Below are 18,415 nucleotides of genomic sequence, written 5' to 3' on the forward strand. Positions count from 1 at the left end.
AGGTAGAATATTTAAGTGTTCTCTAAAATGCACAGCACTGACACGCAGGCGGTTTTACAGAGGAGGATTTGCCCAAGCAGATTTATCCACCAGGCGCTGCGGGCTGTCAAACAAACGATTTTATTAAGAAAGCCAACCCATGCCCAATGTCCTGGTGGCTAGTGGAGCCCCTGCCCCATACAGTGTCCACGCCAGCGCACGCGCGGTCCGCCTCCAACCGGCCGCGCCGTATCGCGATTACACCAGACCAAAGAGACCCCCTTAACACCCCCTGTATGCGGCCACGCGATCCGGGAGGACAGCGGCGAGTGTGTGACTGACCAGAACAACACCGGAGCCTCCGCTGTAATTACCTGGCAACCAGGGCGCGGGAGTATACAGCATCCCTGGGGGAGTGATGGAGCTGCAGCAGGGGATGTCTGACTGACATCCAGACACTACTGCAGCCCTTGAAGTCTTCAGATTTTTTTTTCTTCTGAAATAGCTTTTTCTTTAGGGCTACAGGAGCAGCCCCCCTGTTGACTGCCTGCTTACTGCAAGGCACCAACTACAAAACTGAGCTCCTGTGCACGGAGGTGGGGTTATAGAGGAAGCAGTACTATGCATCTTGGGAACAGTCAAAGCTTTGAGCCTGTTGGTACCTCGGATCAAGATCCCACTCTACTCTCCAATGTTATTCCTTGTGGAGCCCAGTGTACCCCGCAGCAGAAATCTTTTTGACACTTGGTATGTTTTGTCTGGATTTTTCCAGGCTAGCTTAAACAGGTCATCTAACTCTGCAGAATCAGGGAAAGTGACATTAGGCTTGTTTTGTTTAAAGAAAAACTATTGCTGTGACGCAGCATCCTCTAGAGGGAGCTTTAACACATCCCGTATAGCCCGAATGAGGGGTTCAATACCCTGAGCAGAAGTGGAGTCCCCACTAACGGGATCCAAGTCCTCACCATCTGAATCAGAGAGTAGAGTAGGTAAACCACGCTTTTGTGGTCCTGAGTGAGAGAGTGGGACTGTGTAACATCTGACTTGGCAGCAAAGTCTGCAACAGCCTGTTGTAGTAGCTGAGTTTTTTGAACATTAGCAGTGAGTTGTGATGACATATCAGACATCATATTTTTAAGGGCCCCTAGCCAGGAAGGCTCTTGACCCTATCCCTCAGCCCCCTCACTGAGTTGTGAAGATTGGCTGCAATGTTCATATGAAACAGAATCAGATAAGGGAGAGAATCTGGTGTGGCATACACTGCATAGTTTGTGTTTACAGTAAATCACAATGACATGCACACAGACAGTAATACTTATCAAGCCTGCCCTTACTGTATGTGAGGGAGACATACAGAGACAATACCAGCACACCACAGCTACACAGCCCCAGTGAGGCTGTCCGCTTATTATATTACAGTGAACACCTATGATTTCTGTCCTGTACAGGACACAGATTGTGTACAACTGGTACAACTGCTACACCCTGTACCAGTTTTCCAGCATGTCGTACCAGTTTTCCAGCGTGTCTTGAGTGTCAGGAGGAGCTGTGTGAGCCTGCTGCAGTAAGCAGAGGAAGGCGCCAAAATGCAGCTGGTCCCATTCGGAGGTAGCTCGCCCCCTTTCCCCAATGGCGCCAGAGCTACAGAGTTTTTAATACTGGCAATGTCTCCTAAAGTGCTTATAAACATCACACAAGTGCTAGTTTAAGCCACCGCTAGCCAGTCTACACAGGGGGCTATAGCGCCCCCCCCTTCCAGAAGGGTCCCGTATGCCTCCCCTGCGTGTCAGCCGCACCTTGAACCGGGGCCCCTGGTTTGTACTCGCCACTGTAGTCACCTTCAGGCTAGTGTTAGGGGTGTGCGGCATGCTGCGATTGCGACAGCTAAGGCGCAGTGCCCCGCTGAACAAACAATCTCTCAGGACTGTGGTCCTGCAGCGGAGAAAGCGGCTCGGACACCTCACAAGGCCGGTGACTGTTTCCCCCCTAACTCCCACGGTGCAGGTATGCTGTTGCCCAAACAGCATACCGAAAATAACAAAGATTTAAAATAAACTGAAGAAAACTCTGGAGCTACATCCTTGAGGGCACTTTTTTCTAAACTGCCGGTAAGAGGGGGCTTAGAGGGGAGGAGCCAGCACACCAAGTGAAGAAATTTAAAGTGCACTGGCTCCTTTGGACCCCGTCTGTCCCCCCATCGTACTAAGTCTCCCCAATATCCCTTATGGGTGAAAGAGAAATAGGGAAATTTGCCTGTATTCCCAAAAAAGGCAAACTAATCTTGGATTACAGTATAGAAGTCTATTAGTGGCAATAAAACAAGAAAGTATTTGGTATTCTTAAAATGTGTCAAATGGCTGTTGTACAGGTATGCATTTTTTCTATAATAGTGAAAATGATACAGAGCAAAATAAGTGCTTTAATTAAATTAGTGGTGTATAAAAATGCCAATTAGTAGATTTTTGTGTAATTTTAAGGGACATTTGAAAATGTGTAAAGAAACACCTGTAACTCCCACCTGCAAGGCTAAAAACGCCTTACCTATTCATATAGCAGTATACCTGTCCCACATCTTTTAACCCAATTTCCTGCACTTTGCAGCTTTTCACGGCAAAAATTACATGTTATTATTGGGCAAATTAAGATGATTAAAAAATACTAAGTTCCTAATTAGTCATTAAGGTGGGTGCCAAAGGGGTTCTGAATCAAGTCCCACTATTTTTACCTTAAAATAGAGATTTTCCCCAATTTTACACCTGCTCAGGAGGTGGTGTAAAAAAAAATATAGGTTAATTACATGGAGAATTATCGCGTGTGAGTTTTTGCGTAAAATTGAATTGGCTCAGTCAATTTGTCACGCAAAAACAGCGCTCCACCTGCAAGTGAATTCCCCTCTATGACACTTATATTCAAATGGAGCACTTTGCTTTGAGACACCCACGACAGGATGTAATGGCCGGCATCTCGCACCTCTGGCGATCTTGGATGTTTTTTTTTTAAAGTGCCAATCACAAAGCAAAACCATGCCTTGTTAAAAATAAGAATTTACTCACCGGTAATTCTATTTCTCGTAGTCCGTAGTGGATGCTGGGAACTCCGTAAGGACCATGGGGGAATAGCGGGCTCCGAAGGAGGCTGGGCACTCTAGAAAGATTTATGACTACCTGGTGTGCACTGGCTCCTCCCACTATGACCCTCCTCCAAGCCTCAGTTAGGACACTGTGCCCGGACGAGCTGACATAATAAGGAAGGATTTAGAATCCCGGGTAAGACTCTTACCAGCCACACCAATCACACCGTACAACTCGTGATACTATATCCAGTTTGACAGTATGAAAAACAACTGAGCCTCTCAACAGATGGCTCAACAATAACCCTTTAGTTAACAATAACTATTTACAAGTATTGCAGACAATCCGCACTTGGGATGGGCGCCCAGCATCCACTACGGACTACGAGAAATAGAATTACCGGTGAGTAAATTCTTATTTTCTCTGACGTCCTAGTGGATGCTGGGAACTCCGTAAGGACCATGGGGATTATACCAAAGCTCCCAAACGGGCGGGAGAGTGCGGATGACTCTGTAGCACCGAATGAGAGAACTCCAGGTCCTCCTCAGCCAGGGTATCAAATTTGTAGAATTTTGCAAACGTGTTTGCCCCTGACCAAGTAGCTGCTCGGCAAAGTTGTAAAGCCGAGACCCCTCGGGCAGCCGCCCAAGATGAGCCCACCTTCCTTGTGGAATGGGCATTTACAGATTTTGGCTGTGGTATGCCTGCCACAGAATGTGCAAGCTGAATTGAACTACAAATCCAGCGAGCAATAGACTGCTTAGAAGCCGTAACATCTTTCCTGGCCTTAATAAGCGTAGGAATGACTTCTTCCGGAATACCCTTTTCCTTTAGGATCCTGTGTTCAACCGCCATGCCGTCAAACGCAGCCGCGGTAAGTCTTGGAACAGACAGGGCCCCTGCTGTAACAGGTCCTGTCTGAGCGGTAGAGGCCACGGGTCCTCTGAGAGCATCTCTTGAAGTTCCGGGTACCACGCTCGTCTTGGCCAATCCGGAACCACGAGAATTGTGTTTACTCCTCGCTTTCTTATTATTCTCAATACCTTTGGAATGAGAGGCAGAGGAGGGAACACATAAACCGACTGGTACACCCACGGTGTCACTAGAGCGTCCACAGCTATCGCCTGAGGGTCCCTTGACCTGGCGCAATATCTTATTAACTTTTTGTTGAGACGGGACGCCATCATGTCCACCTGTGGTTTTTCCCAACGGTTTACCAGCATCTGGAAGACTTCTGGGTGAAGTCCCCACTCTCCCGGGTGGAGGTCGTGTCTGCTGAGGAAGTCTGCTTCCCAGTTGTCCACTCCCGGAATGAACACTGCTGACAGTGCTAGTACATGATTCTCCGCCCATCGGAGAATTCTTGTGGCTTCTGCCATCGCCATCCTGCTTCTTGTGCCGCCCTGTCGATTTACATGGGCGACTGCCGTGATGTTGTCTGACTGGATCAGCACCGGCTGGTGTAGGAGCAGGGATCTTGCTTGACTTAGGGCATTGTAGATGGCCCTTAGTTCCAGAATATTTATGTGAAGGGAAGTCTCCTGACTCGACCATAGTCCTTGGAAGTTTCTTCCCTGTATGACTGCCCCCCAGCCTCGAAGGCTGGCATCCGTGGTCACCAGGACCCAGTCCTGTATGCCGAACCTGCGGCCCTCTAGAAGATGGGCACTCTGCAGCCACCACAGTAGAGACACCCTGGTTCTTGGAGACAGGGTTATTAAGCGATGCATCTGAAGATGCGATCCGGACCACTGGTCCAACAGGTCCCACTGAAAGATTCTGGCATGGAACCTGCCGAAGGGAATTGCTTCGTAAGAAGCCACCATCTTTCCCAGGACCCGTGTGCAGCGATGCACTGATACCTGTTTTGGTTTCAGGAGGTCTCTGACTAGAGATGACAACTCCCTGGCTTTCTCCTCCGGGAGAAACACTTTCTTCTGGACTGTATCCAGAATCATACCCAGGAACAGTAGCCGTGTCGTCGGAACCAGCTGTGACTTTGGGATATTCAGAATCCAGCCGTGCTGGTGCAGAACCTCCTGAGATAGTGCTACTCCCACCAACAACTGTTCCTTGGACCTCGCTTTTATTAGGAGATCGTCCAAGTACGGGATAATTAAAACTCCCTTTTTTCGAAGGAGTATCATCATTTCCGCCATAACCTTGGTAAATACCCTCGGTGCCGTGGACAGGCCAAACGGCAGCGTCTGGAATTGGTAATGGCAATCCTGTACCACAAATCTGAGGTACTCCTGGTGAGGATGGTAAATGGGGACATGCAAGTAAGCATCCTTGATGTCCAGGGATACCATGTAATCCCCCTCGTCCAGGCTTGCAATAACCGCCCTGAGCGATTCCATCTTGAACTTGAATTTTTTTATGTACGTGTTCAAGGATTTTAAATTTAAAATGGGTCTCACCGAACCGTCCGGTTTCGGTACCACAAATAGTGTGGAATAATAACCCCGGCCTTGTTGAAGTAGGGGTACCTTGATTATCACCTGCTGGGAATACAGCTTGTGAATTGCCGCTAGCACCGCCTCCCTGTCTGAGGGAGCAATCGGCAAGGCAGATTTTAGGAACCGGTGGGGTGGGGACGCCTCGAATTCCAGTTTGTACCCCTGAGATACTTTTTGCAGGATCCAGGGATCCACCTGTGAGCGAGCCCACTGATCGCTGAAATTCTTGAGGCGACCCCCCACCGTACCTGGCTCCGCCTGTGGAGCCCCACCGTCATGCGGCGGACTTGGAAGAAGAAGCGGGGGAGTACTTTTGCTCCTGGGAACCTGCTGTGCTTTTTAGAATCTGCATCTCCTGTCCACTGGCGAGTCCATAAGCCTCTCCTAGCAGAAATTGACAATGCACTTACTTTAGATGCCAGTCGGCAGATTTCCCTCTGTGCATCTCTCATATATAAGACTGAGTCTTTTATATAGTCTATGGTTAACAGGATCGTGTCTCTGTCTAATGTGTCAATATTTTCTGACAGTTTATCTGACCACGCAGCGGCAGCACTGCACATTGTCAAAGTCAGAAAAATGTCTCAATGCACGTTGCCATATTTGCACCGCACACTGGTCCGCGCTGCGCGTGCGTGCGCTCTCCCGTGGATGCGCATACCCGCAATAACGTGCACTCGCAGGCGCGGTATGCGTATTTACGGTAGAGTTTATGTAGTCGTAGCGTGCGACTCATTCGTTACAAATTTTCACAATTAATGTAGTTTATAGATTATGGTCCCTTTGATAGATTCTGAAAGTTTGGTTAATATAGAATGTCCCTGAACGGAGGAATCCCTCTTTGTATTGTGCGAAGGGTCTAACAGGAGTCAGACAGTGGTGTTTGGTACCTATCGGAAGAGTATTTAAATAGCAATATTCCGGTGTTGGTTTGGAGCAGATTAATTGCTCGTGCGAATAGTTATGGACATAAGAAGTTATGTCCATTTATTTATTATTATTTGTCCTTACTTAGTCATGCATCTGAACAGTTGGAGACAGGCATCAGTAGGTCTCAAATGTCTCTTTGACCTCAGAGATCCCCCAAACAATAGTTTGCATGTTAAGAGGGCCTCATATCTATACATGCATAAGGTAAACACAGGAATAGTAATTGAAGATCAATTGTACTCCAAATCAGTATCTTTCCCGCAGACGGAGTACAATAGTCTTTAATTACACTGAGCTTTTGAGACTCAATGAGGAAGGCCAACACCTGTGTTTACAAATGGGGCTGGATTTGTATACAGGAGAATGAGGGCTGAGATGTCATTGTCTCAACTGAAAGTGGACATCATGAATATAAAACAAAGCCCAGAGACAGGATTCTGTTTTGTATTCGCCAAACAATAGCTTCTCACTAGACAGGAATGTGTTGGTCATCACCCATTGTGTTACATAACCAAGGCCACTGATGCAGCTGGCTCACATGCTGGGAGGGACACACACTTCCGGTGGTTGACACACCCCCACAGCTGGAATGCAGGTATGATATACCCACTGGAGATCACGGGGCTGACTCTCTCACTCAGAACTAAGCTAGCATCAAGCAGCATGGCGGCTACATCCCCAGGACAGAATTCCTTCCCAAAGGCTAAGTATAGAATCACATGGCTATAGAAGGAAATATAGACATATTGCTTTCTGGTTTAAATAGGATATTGTAACTTGGCTGGGATGATTGTTGGGTGTTTGTGTTGGTGCCCTGTGGAATCTGTGATGGTAGCTGGGATCTTGTTAATCATAAATACCACCATGCAGTACTTTTGAATATGTGCTGGTAGCAATGGCAGGCTGATACTTGTGAGTACCTGGTGGTCTGGTCTTGTGATAACTCATATGCTCTGGTTATAGAGATACTGTGTTTGCTTGAAATTGTGAAAGGTGATTTAGATTGTTTGGAATTGTAAAATCAGAACATATGCATTGTTTTGAGGCTTGGACATTTTGGAATCAATTGGAGTTTTTCCCAAAATGGAGTCTAGCTTCTGCCCCATGCGGCATTGTAGGGACGATTGTGTAGCTGGGTGTTGTGTATATAGGGACAGGCAGCATAGGTAAGCTCAAGTACTTTCTAAACAAAGATTCTCAGCATTGATTAACTGCGCAGCGATTGTTCCTCACATGTGTAAGCTTCGCTGCAACCATATTGTATTGTGAGCCAATCTCTCTCAAATCTCTCTCTCTCTCCGTCTCTCTCTCTCTCTCTCTCTCCTCTTTTCTCTTATATCTCTCATAGTATTATAGTATTGTACTGTATTGCATTTAGGTCAGTGTAGTATTGTCTTTTTGTATTTATTGTTTAGATCTGTGGTTAGGAAGTCCTTGTTATATTGTAGTGTATCATTTGTACTGTTACCCCCTTTTTACAAGTATATTAGAGATAATACAGTTAATAGGCCTTGGAACCTAAACCAGTATCTGTGTATTTTCTATAGTGTTAAGTGTTCACTTGAGCGTCGGTGACGCTCAAGCAGCTTTGTAGATAGTCAGGTTACACAAGGTTGCACTTACACCCTGTACTCACATTAAGGTATTCAGTGTATTTCATTGGTATAAGGTTTTAACATAAAGGTATAGTGTTGTGAGCGTCTGCATCGCTGGTGACCTCCTCGTGGTCTCGAGCGTAGGCTACGCTACAGCGAATCATTCCCCTAGACATAACCAATAACGTGTCCTGTGATCACTGGGCCGTGAGCGAACGTGACGCTTGAGCGTCTCGCCTACGGCTTAGCGATCGTTACGCAGACAGCGTACCATTACGGTACTTCTTAAGCAAACAGCGTACAGTGTTCTTAGCTTCATAAAGGGTTGTTTATACGACAAGGAATTTAGCATTGTCAACATCCAAGCTGACGCAATAGCTGGCCTAAGTATAATGCCTGTGTGTGTATATACAGACTTCAGGATCGCCTCCTGCTTTCTATCAGCAGGTTCCTTGAGGGCGGCCGTATCCGGAGACGGTAGTGCCACCTTTTTAGACAAACGTGTGAGCGCTTTATCCACCCTGAAGGGTGTTTCCCAACGTGACCTATCCTCTGGCGGGAAAGGGAACGCCATTAGTACTTTCTTAGGAATTACCAATTTTTTATCAGGGAAAGCCCACGCTTCTTCACACACTTCATTTAATTCATCTGATGGGGGAAAAAATAAGAATTTACTTACCGATAATTCTATTTCTCGTAGTCCGTAGTGGATGCTGGGGACTCCGTAAGGACCATGGGGAATAGCGGCTCCGCAGGAGACTGGGCACAAAAGAAAAGCTTTAGAACTACCTGGTGTGCACTGGCTCCTCCCCCCATGACCCTCCTCCAAGCCTCAGTTAGGATACTGTGCCCGGACGAGCGTACACAATAAGGAAGGATTTTGAATCCCGGGTAAGACTCATACCAGCCACACCAATCACACCGTACAACTCGTGATCTAAACCCAGTTAACAGCATGATAACAGAGGAGCCTCTAGAAAAGATGGCTCACTACAGCAATAACCCGATTTTTTGGTAACAATAACTATGTACCAGTATTGCAGACAATCCGCACTTGGGATGGGCGCCCAGCATCCACTACGGACTACGAGAAATAGAATTACCGGTGAGTAAAATCTTATTTTCTCTAACGTCCTAAGTGGATGCTGGGGACTCCGTAAGGACCATGGGGATTATACCAAAGCTCCCAAACGGGCGGGAGAGTGCGGATGACTCTGCAGCACCAAATGAGAGAACTCCAGGTCCTCCTCAGCCAGGGTATCAATTTTGTAGAATTTTACAAACGTATTTGCTCCTGACCAAGTAGCTGCTTGGCAAAGTTGTAAAGCCGAGACCCCTCGGGCAGCCGCCCAAGATGAGCCCATCTTCCTTGTGGAGTGGGCATTTACAGATTTTTGGCTGTGGCAGGCCTGCCACAGAATGTGCAAGCTGAATTGTACTACAAATCCAACGAGCAATAGTCTGCTTAGAAGCAGGAGCACCCAGCTTGTTGGGTGCATACAGGATAAACAGCGAGTCAGATTTTCTGACTCCAGCCGTCCTGGAAATATATATTTTCAGGGCCCTGACAACGTCTAGCAACTTGGAGTCCTCCTTCAGGATCCGGCGTTCAACCGCCATGCCGTCAAACGCAGTCGCGGTAAGACTTGGAACAGACAGGGTTCTTGCTGGAGCAGGTCCCTTCTTAGAGGTAGAGGCCACGGATCCTCCGTGAGCATCTCTTGAAGTTCCGGTTACCAAGTCCTTCTTGGCCAATCCGGAGCCACGAATATAGTGCTTACTCCTCTCCATCTTATCAATCCCAGTACCTTGGGTATGAGAGGCAGATGAGGGAACACATACACTGACTGGTACACCCACGGTGTTACCAGAGCGTCTACAGCTATTGCCTGAGGGTCCCTTGACCTGGCGCAATACCCGTCGAGTTTTTCCCAACGGTTTATAATCATGTGGAAGACTTCTGGGTGAAGTCCCCACTCTCCCGGGTGGAGGTCGTGTCTGCTGAGGAAGTCTGCTTCCCAGTTGTCCACTCCCGGAATTGCTGACAGTGCTATCACATGATTTTCCGCCCAGCGAAGAGTCCTTGCAGCTTCTGCCATTGCCCTCCTGCTTCTTGTGCCACCCTGTCTGTTTACGTGGGTGACTGCCGTGATGTTGTCCGACTGGATCAACACCGGCTGACCTTGAAGCAGAGGTCTTGCTAAGCTTAGAGCATTGTAAATGGCCCTTAGCTTCAGGATATTTATGTGAAGTGATGTCTCCAGGCTTGACCATAAGCCCTGGAAATTCCTTCCCTGTGTGACTGCTCACCAGCCTCGCAGGCTGGCATCCGTGGTTACCAGGACCCAGTCCTGAATGCCGAATCTGCGGCCCTCTAGAAGATGAGCACTCTGCAACCACCACAGGAGGCACACCCTTGTTCTTGGTGACAGGGTTATCCGCTGATGCATCTGAAGATGCGACCTGGACCATTTGTCCAGCAGGTCCCACTGGAAAGTTCTTGCGTGGAATCTGCCGAATGGGATTGCTTCGTAGGAAGCCACCATTTTACCCAGAACCCTTGTGCATTGATGCACTGAGACTTGGCTCGGTTTTAGGAGGTTCCTGACTAGCTCGGATAACTCCCTGGCTTTCTCCTCCGGGAGAAACACCTTTTTCTGGACTGTGTCCAGGATCATCCCTAGGGACAGAAGACGAGTCGTCGGAACCAGCTGCGATTTTGGAATATTGAGAATCCAATCGTGCTGCCGCAACACTACCTGAGATAGTGCTACACCGACCTCCAACTGTTCCCTGGATCTTACCCTTATCAGGGAATCGTCCAAGTAAGGGATAACTAAAATTCCCTTCCTTCGAAGGAATATCATCATTTCGGCCATTACCTTGGTAAAGACCCGGGGTGCCGTGGACCATCCATACGGCAGCGTCTGAACTGATAGTGACAGTTCTGTACCATAAACCTGAGGTACCCTTGGTGAGAAGGGTAAATTTGGACATGAAGGTAAGCATCCTTGATGTCCCGAGACATCATGTAGTCCCCTTCTTCCAGGTTCGCAATCACTGCTCTGAGTGACTCAATCTTGAATTTGAACCTCTGTATGTAAGTGTTCAAAGATTTTAGATTTAGAATCGGTCTCACCGAGCCGTCCGGCTTCGGTACCACAACAGTGTGGAATAATACCCCGTTCCCTGTTGCAGGAGGGGTACCTTGATTATCACCTGCTGGGAATACAGCTTGTGAATGGCTTCCAAAACTGTCTCCCTGTCAGAAGGAGACATCGGTAAAGCCGACTTTAGGAAACGGCGAGGGGGAAACGTCTCGAATTCCAATTTGTACCCCTGAGATATCACCTGAAGGATCCAGGGGTCTACTTGCGAGTGAGCCCACTGCGCGCTGAAATTCATTGAGACGGGCCCCCCACCGTGCCTGATTCTGCTTGTAAAGCCCCAGCGTCATACTGAGGGCTTGGCAGAGGCGGGAGAGGGTTTCTGTTCCTGGGAACTGGCTGATTTCTGCAGCCTTTTTCCTCTCCCTCTGTCACGGGGCAGAAATGAGGAACCTTTTGCCCGCTTGTCCACGAAAAGACTGCGCCTGATAATACGGCGTCTTCTCATGTTGAGAGGCGACCTGGGGTACAAACGTGGATTTCCCAGCTGTTGCCGTGGCCACCAGGTCTGAAAGACCGACCCCAAATAACTCCTCCCCTTAATAAGGCAATACTTCCAAATGCCGTTTGAAATCCGCATCACCTGACCACTGTCGTGTCCATAACCCTCTACTGGTAGAAATGGACAACGCACTTAGACTTGATGCCAGTCGGCAAATATTCCGCTGTGCATCACGCATATATAGAAATGCATCTTTTAAATGCTCTATAGGCAAAAATATACTGTCCCTATCTAGGGTATCAATATTTTCAGTCAGGGAATCCGACCACGCCAACCCAGCACTGCACATCCAGGCTGAGGCGATTGCTGGTCGCAGTATAACACCAGTATGTGTGTAAATACATTTTAGGATACCCTCCTGCTTTCTATCAGCAGGATCCTTAAGGGCGGCCATCTCAGGAGAGGGTAGAGCCCTTACAAGCGTGTGAGCGCTTTATCCACCCTAGGGGGTGTTTCCCAACGCACCCTAACCTCTGGCGGGAAAGGATATAATGCCAATAACATTTTAGAAATTATCAGTTGTTATCGGGGGAAACCCACGCATCATCACACACCTCATTTAATTTCTCAGATTCAGGAAAACTACAGGTAGTTTTTCCTCACCGAACATAATACCCCTTTTTGGTGGTACTCGTATTATCAGAAATGTGTAAAACATTTTTCATTGCCTCAATCATGTAACGTGTGGCTTTACTGGAAGTCACATTTGTCTCTTCACCGTCGACACTGGAGTCAGTATCCGTGTCGGCGTCTATATCTGCCATCTGAGGTAACGGGCGCTTTAGAGCCCCTGACGGCCTATGAGACGTCTGGACAGGCACAAGCTGAGTAGCCGGCTGTCTCATGTCAACCACTGTCTTTTATACAGAGCTGACACTGTTACGTAATTCCTTCCAACAGTTCATCCACTCAGGTGTCGACCCCCTAGGGGGTGACATCACTATTTCAGGCAATCTGCTCCGTCTCCACATCATTTTTCTCCTCATACATGTCGACACAAACGTACCGACATACAGCACACACACAGGGAATGCTCTGATAGAGGACAGGACCCCACTAGCCCTTTGGGGAGACAGAGGGAGAGTTTGCCAGCACACACCAGAGCGCTATATATATATATATATATATACAGGGATAACCTTATATAAGTGTTTTTCCCCTTATAGCTGCTGTTTTATTTAATACTGCGCGTAATTAGTGCCCCCCTCTCTTTTTTAACCCTTTCTGTAGTGTAGTGACTGCAGGGGAGAGCCAGGGAGCTTCCCTCCAACGGAGCTGTGAGGGAAAATGGCGCCAGTGTGCTGAGGAGATAAGGCCGCCGATAAGGGGGCGGAGCCTATCTCCCGTTTTTCTATGTATTCTGGCAGGGGTTAAATGCATCCATATAGCCCAGGAGCTATATGTGATGCATTTTTTGCCATCCAAGGTGTTTTTATTGCGTCTCAGGGCGCCCCCCCCCCCAGCGCCCTGCACCCTCAGTGACCGAAGTGTGAAGTGTGCTGAGAGCAATGGCGCACAGCTGCAGTGCTGTGCGCTACCTTGTTGAAGACAGGACGTCTTCTGCCGCCGATTTTCCGGACCTCTTCTGTCTTCTGGCTCTGTAAGGGGGCCGGCGGCGCGGCTCTGGGACCCATCCATGGCTGGGCCTGTGATCGTCCCTCTGGAGCTAATGTCCAGTAGCCTAAGAAGCCCAATCCACTCTGCACGCAGGTGAGTTCCCCTTAGTCCCTCGATGCAGTGAGCCTGTTGCCAGCAGGTCTCACTGAAAATAAAAAACCTAAAACTAAACTTTTCACTAAGCAGCTCAGGAGAGCCACCTAGTGTGCACCCTTCTCGTTCGGGCACAAAATCTTAACTGAGGCTTGGAGGAGGGTCATGGGGGGAGGAGCCAGTGCACACCAGGTAGTTCTAAAGCTTTTCTTTTGTGCCCAGTCTCCTGCGGAGCCGCTATTCCCCATGGTCCTTACGGAGTCCCCAGCATCCACTTAGGAAGTTAGAGAAACTACGGGTAGTTTTTTCTCCCCAAACATAATACCCTTTTTAGTGGTACCTGTAGTTATATCAGAAATGTGTAACACCTCTTTCATTGCCTCAATCATGCAGTGAATGGCCTTAGTGGGCATCAGGTTAGACTCGTCGTCGTCGACACTGGTGTCAGTATCAGTGTCGACATCTGGGTCTGCTTGCGGTAGCGGGCGTTTTAGAGCCCCTGACGACCCATGCGACGCCTGGGCAGGCACGAGCTGAGAAGTCGGCTGTCCCACATTTGGCATGTCGTCAATTTTCTTATGTAAGGAGTCTATACGTGCACTCATTACTTTCCATAAGCTCATCCACTCAGGTGTCTGCCCCGCAGGGGGTGACATCCCTTCTAACGGCATCTGCTCCGCCTCCACATCATTATCCTCATCAAACATGTCGACACAGCCGTACCGACACACCGCACACACACAAGGAATGCTCCGAATGAGGACAGGACCCACAAAAGCCCTTTGGGGGGACAGAGTGAGAGTATGCCAGCACACACCAGAGCGCTATATAATGCAGGGACTAACTGAGTTATGTCCCCTATAGCTGCTTTTTCTATATATTATATACTGCGCCTAAATTTAGTGCCCCCCCTCTCTGTTTTTACCCTGTTCTGTAGTGTAGACTGCAGGGGAGAGCCAAGGAGCTTCCTTCCAGCGGATCTGTGAAGGAGAAATGGCGCCAGTGTGCTGTGAGAGATAGCTCCGCCCCTTTTCCGCGGACTATTCTCCCGCTTTTTTCCATATTCTGGCAGGGGTATTTTCCACATATATAGCCTCTGGGACTATATATTGTGGAATTTTTGCCAGCCAAGGTGTTATTATTGCTTCTCAGGGCACCCCCCCCCCCCCCCAGCGCCCTGCACCCTCAGTGACCGGAGTATGAAGTGTGTATGAGGAGCAATGGCGCACAGCTGCAGTGCTGTGCGCTACCTTGGTGAAGACTGATGTCTTCTGCCGCCGTTTTTCCAGACCTCTTCTTGCTTCTGGCTCTGTAAGGGGGACGGCGGCGCGGCTCCGGGACCGAACACCAAGGACTGGGCCTGCGGTCGATCCCTCTGGAGCCAATGGTGTCCAGTAGCCTAAGAAGCCCAATCCGGCTGCAAGCAGGCGAGTTCGCTTCTTCTCCCCTTAGTCCCTCGCTGCAGTGAGCCTGTTGCCAGCAGGTCTCACTGAAAATAAAAAACCTAAATCTATACTTTCTTTCTAAGGGCTCAGGAGAGCCCCTAGTGTGCATCCAACCTCGGCCGGGCACAAAATCTAACTGAGGCTTGGAGGAGGGTCATAGTGGGAGGAGCCAGTGCACACCAGGTAGTCATAAATCTTTCTAGAGTGCCCAGCCTCCTTCGGAGCCCGCTATTCCCCCATGGTCCTTACGGAGTTCCCAGCATCCACTAGGATGTCAGAGAAAAAAAAATTGCAGAGATCGGTCAGCATCCTGCACCTCTGGCAATCTCAGACGCCATTTCATCCCGACCTAGTGTGACTCGGTACCCATTGTTTGCTATGCCTTTGCCCAATATGAAATTCACATTATTATGCGAGTGGTAGGAGCTAACATGCTAACTGATGCTATCAGACGTATAATGTAGACAGGTAAATATATACTAAGGTCAGGCTTATACAGTACCAAAATGCTCAAGTTTGACTTCTGTTTGACAAATGAAGTCCTGAGAATACGGAAAAATAAATATTTTGGTTAACTAGTAAATTTTTAGCTCTGCATTCCCATGATCGAGGACAAACTAAAAAAAGAGCCACAGGTTACAATCCCAAACATGAATCATTTACCATCTCTGCCTGTTGTCTGGAATAGCGCTCTCGGTCCTCTGCAAACTTTCGCATCTCTCTGTTCCGCTGACTCTCCGATTCTTTAGCTTGTGCAATAAGGGACTTTTTCTCCTCTAACCAGTTCTTTCTATCATTGCTGTATTTTTCTTCAAACTCCTACATAGCAATAAAGTAAATAATCATATACACAAAAACACACATTCAGAAAGAATAGATGTTTAGAGCACCGGGGCATTCAGGGGTAATCGCAAAGTCAAAATCGGAGATAGCAAATATCTCATCGTGTTTATGCACCTTAAGCAAAATTTAGGTCAAAAGTATACCAAAGTCAGGAAGTGTTACAACTGTGACATGATTAGTCAACATGACAATTAGCAAGTTTTATCCAGTCGTTAGTACGGATAGCTGCTAGAAGATACAAACACACTATGTTGCAACAAGAAAAGACGCTTCACATATACCAGAATAAGACACATACTCTGTCCATAATACAAATATTCCACAACAATGGAAGTGACTTATTTCACCAGCACAGTCACTGTGATTGGTCAAGTGGAAATTTAGTACAAATATAGATGCTCAAAATTGAATTATTAAAAGAATTGCAAATTTCTATTTTTTATTACGATTAAAAGAAAGGTAAATGATTTTCTATTCACCTGGAACAGATCATACAATAACCGGTCTGATGTGTGCAAATTGATAGACTCAACATCAGCCACATATAGATCTGCGATCTCTCCCAGATGGCTTCCATCCCTGATGCCTTTTATGAGTGGGGCTGAGATGTACAGAAGAGGCTTCCCAGGAGACAGCTTAAGAGTTAGGCTGAATACTGACCTAAGTCATGTTATTTACAGTATTTATACATTATGGGGAAGATTGATGAATCCTTTCAAAAAGGACAAGCAACCAGTCAGATTAGATGTATCATTTGGTATATTGTATAAAATGAATGCCAACACATGATTGGTTGTTGTGGTAAACACCGCCACTTTCTCTTCTTTAGAAGGTTTGATAAACCTCTTTCTCTATGGGCTAAATGTAATGGCCTCCATGTTGCTGGAAGTGTGAGACTTTGTGCGAGTCTGACAGTTTTGTAAAGCAGCAACCAGGTTGATTTCGCCTTGTAAATGACTACTGCTTTAAAAAAAATGGGCAAACTCGCACAAAGGGGATAATTCAGCGTTATTAGCAAATCAAAAAAGTTAGCAATTGGGCAAAACCATGTTGCACTGTAGGTGAGGCAGATGTAACGTGCCGAGATATTTAGATTTGGGTGGGATAAATTATTTCTGTGCAAGGTAAATACTGGCTGCTTTATTTTTACACTGTAATTTAGATTTCAGTTGGAACACAACACACCCAGATCTAACTCTCTCTGCACTTGTTACATCTACCCACCCCTGCATTGCAGCTTGGTTTTGCCCAATTGCTAACAACTCTGAATAACCCCTAAAGTACCGCACCTCCAGCAACTCGTTGGCTATTACATTTAGCCATACGTCACATACGGTGTAAGTTCTTTCCTGCAGCGGGATACACTGTGATTCCCTAGGGAATTACATTGGGGTGTTAAGTTGGATCTTGACCCGAGGCACCAACAGGCTAAAAGCTTTGACTGTTCACAGGGCCGCAGCACAGGCACTTGGTGCTATATGTCAGTCTGACATATCGTGCTGGGGCTCCCTCACCTCCCCCAACGGCGCTGTATACTCCCGCGCCCTGGTTGCCCTGTACTTACAGCGGAGGGCTCCGGTCTCATCAGGCACACTCACCGCCACTTCACTCCTGGATCGCGTGGTCGCATCTTCGGGAGGAGGTAAGAGGGCACCCCTGGCGGTACCTGCTGAAATCGCGATCCGGCGCGGTCTCCGGAGACGGACGGCGCGCGCTGGCGTGGACACTGGCCATACAGGGACCCCACTAGACCACCAGGGCAAGGGGCACAGGTAGGATTTCTCAAAATCCGTTTTCTATAGGCCCCGCCGTACCCAGTGGTGAAGTCCAGAAGAGGGGAAAGGGCACTGACCTGTAGCCCCTCCCCCAGCCGCCATTTATTGCAAATATGTTCCCGCCCTGGAGCTGCATCTCTCTTCACCCTCACTCCCTGTCAGCGTTTGGGCGCCATTACAACACAGCTGTGCTGATTCTGGGACTGCTGGGCAATGTCTCCTCTGTAAAGCCGCCTGCCTCGTCAGCGCTGTTCATTTACAGGACACTTAGGTATTCTACATGTCGTTTAGACAGTGTTCGTTAAGAACAATTGCACAGCTAATGGGATATTTAGTACAAGTATCCTGTGATATACATCCAGTATTTACTGTGCATTGTTATATCTGTATACATACATAGCTTTACATAGTAGTGCAGTTACTTAGTATTTCTTGTCCAGTGCAGTTTTATTGTTTGTAATAATTTCTGCATTGTACATGTGACTGTGTGTGCCAATAGCTGCTGTGTGGTCTCTATTCCGTGTATCTCATACATATTGCTATCCCTATATTCTGTACCCTGAAAGGGGCTAAGTGCATCAGGGTTCTCATATAATATATAGTGTTACACAGAATATACTACTTTGGTATTTTTCTCTGTGTTTCAGTCACCATATACCTCTTAAATTCTCTGTTTGTGCCCTGCTTTGCAGTCACACTATACAGGGGTTTTTTGTCAGGTACTTTGTCTGGTTATATTGTTCTATTACGCCCTAAGGTTACGCTTCCAAATAATGTCTGCTAAACAGGGCGGTAGATCCATGGCTGATCCTGCGTCATGCAGTGCTGACGCCACAGATTTCTCGGAGGAAAACATTGCAGCTGAGGGTTCAGGTACTGGGGGCTCTATACCCCTCAGTCAGTCTGCAGCACCGGAGGCACACCAAGACCCACCTTGGG

General features: G+C 47.7%; 1 protein-coding gene across 3 annotated transcripts in view; it reads right to left on the reverse strand.

The window, feature by feature from the left end:
• KIF20B (kinesin family member 20B) overlaps window positions 1-18,415 on the reverse strand; it is a 502,673-nt gene that overhangs the window by 99,182 nt on the left and 385,076 nt on the right. For all 3 annotated transcript variants that reach the window (XM_063961679.1, XM_063961680.1, XM_063961678.1), the window contains exon 26: window positions 15,522-15,677. In XM_063961679.1, coding sequence (XP_063817749.1) covers window positions 15,522-15,677 — 156 coding nt within the window. The remainder of the gene's footprint in view (window positions 1-15,521; window positions 15,678-18,415) is intronic.

This window comes from Pseudophryne corroboree, chromosome 3 (genome assembly GCF_028390025.1).
Source record: "Pseudophryne corroboree isolate aPseCor3 chromosome 3, aPseCor3.hap2, whole genome shotgun sequence".
Classification (NCBI taxonomy): Eukaryota; Metazoa; Chordata; class Amphibia; order Anura; family Myobatrachidae; genus Pseudophryne; species Pseudophryne corroboree.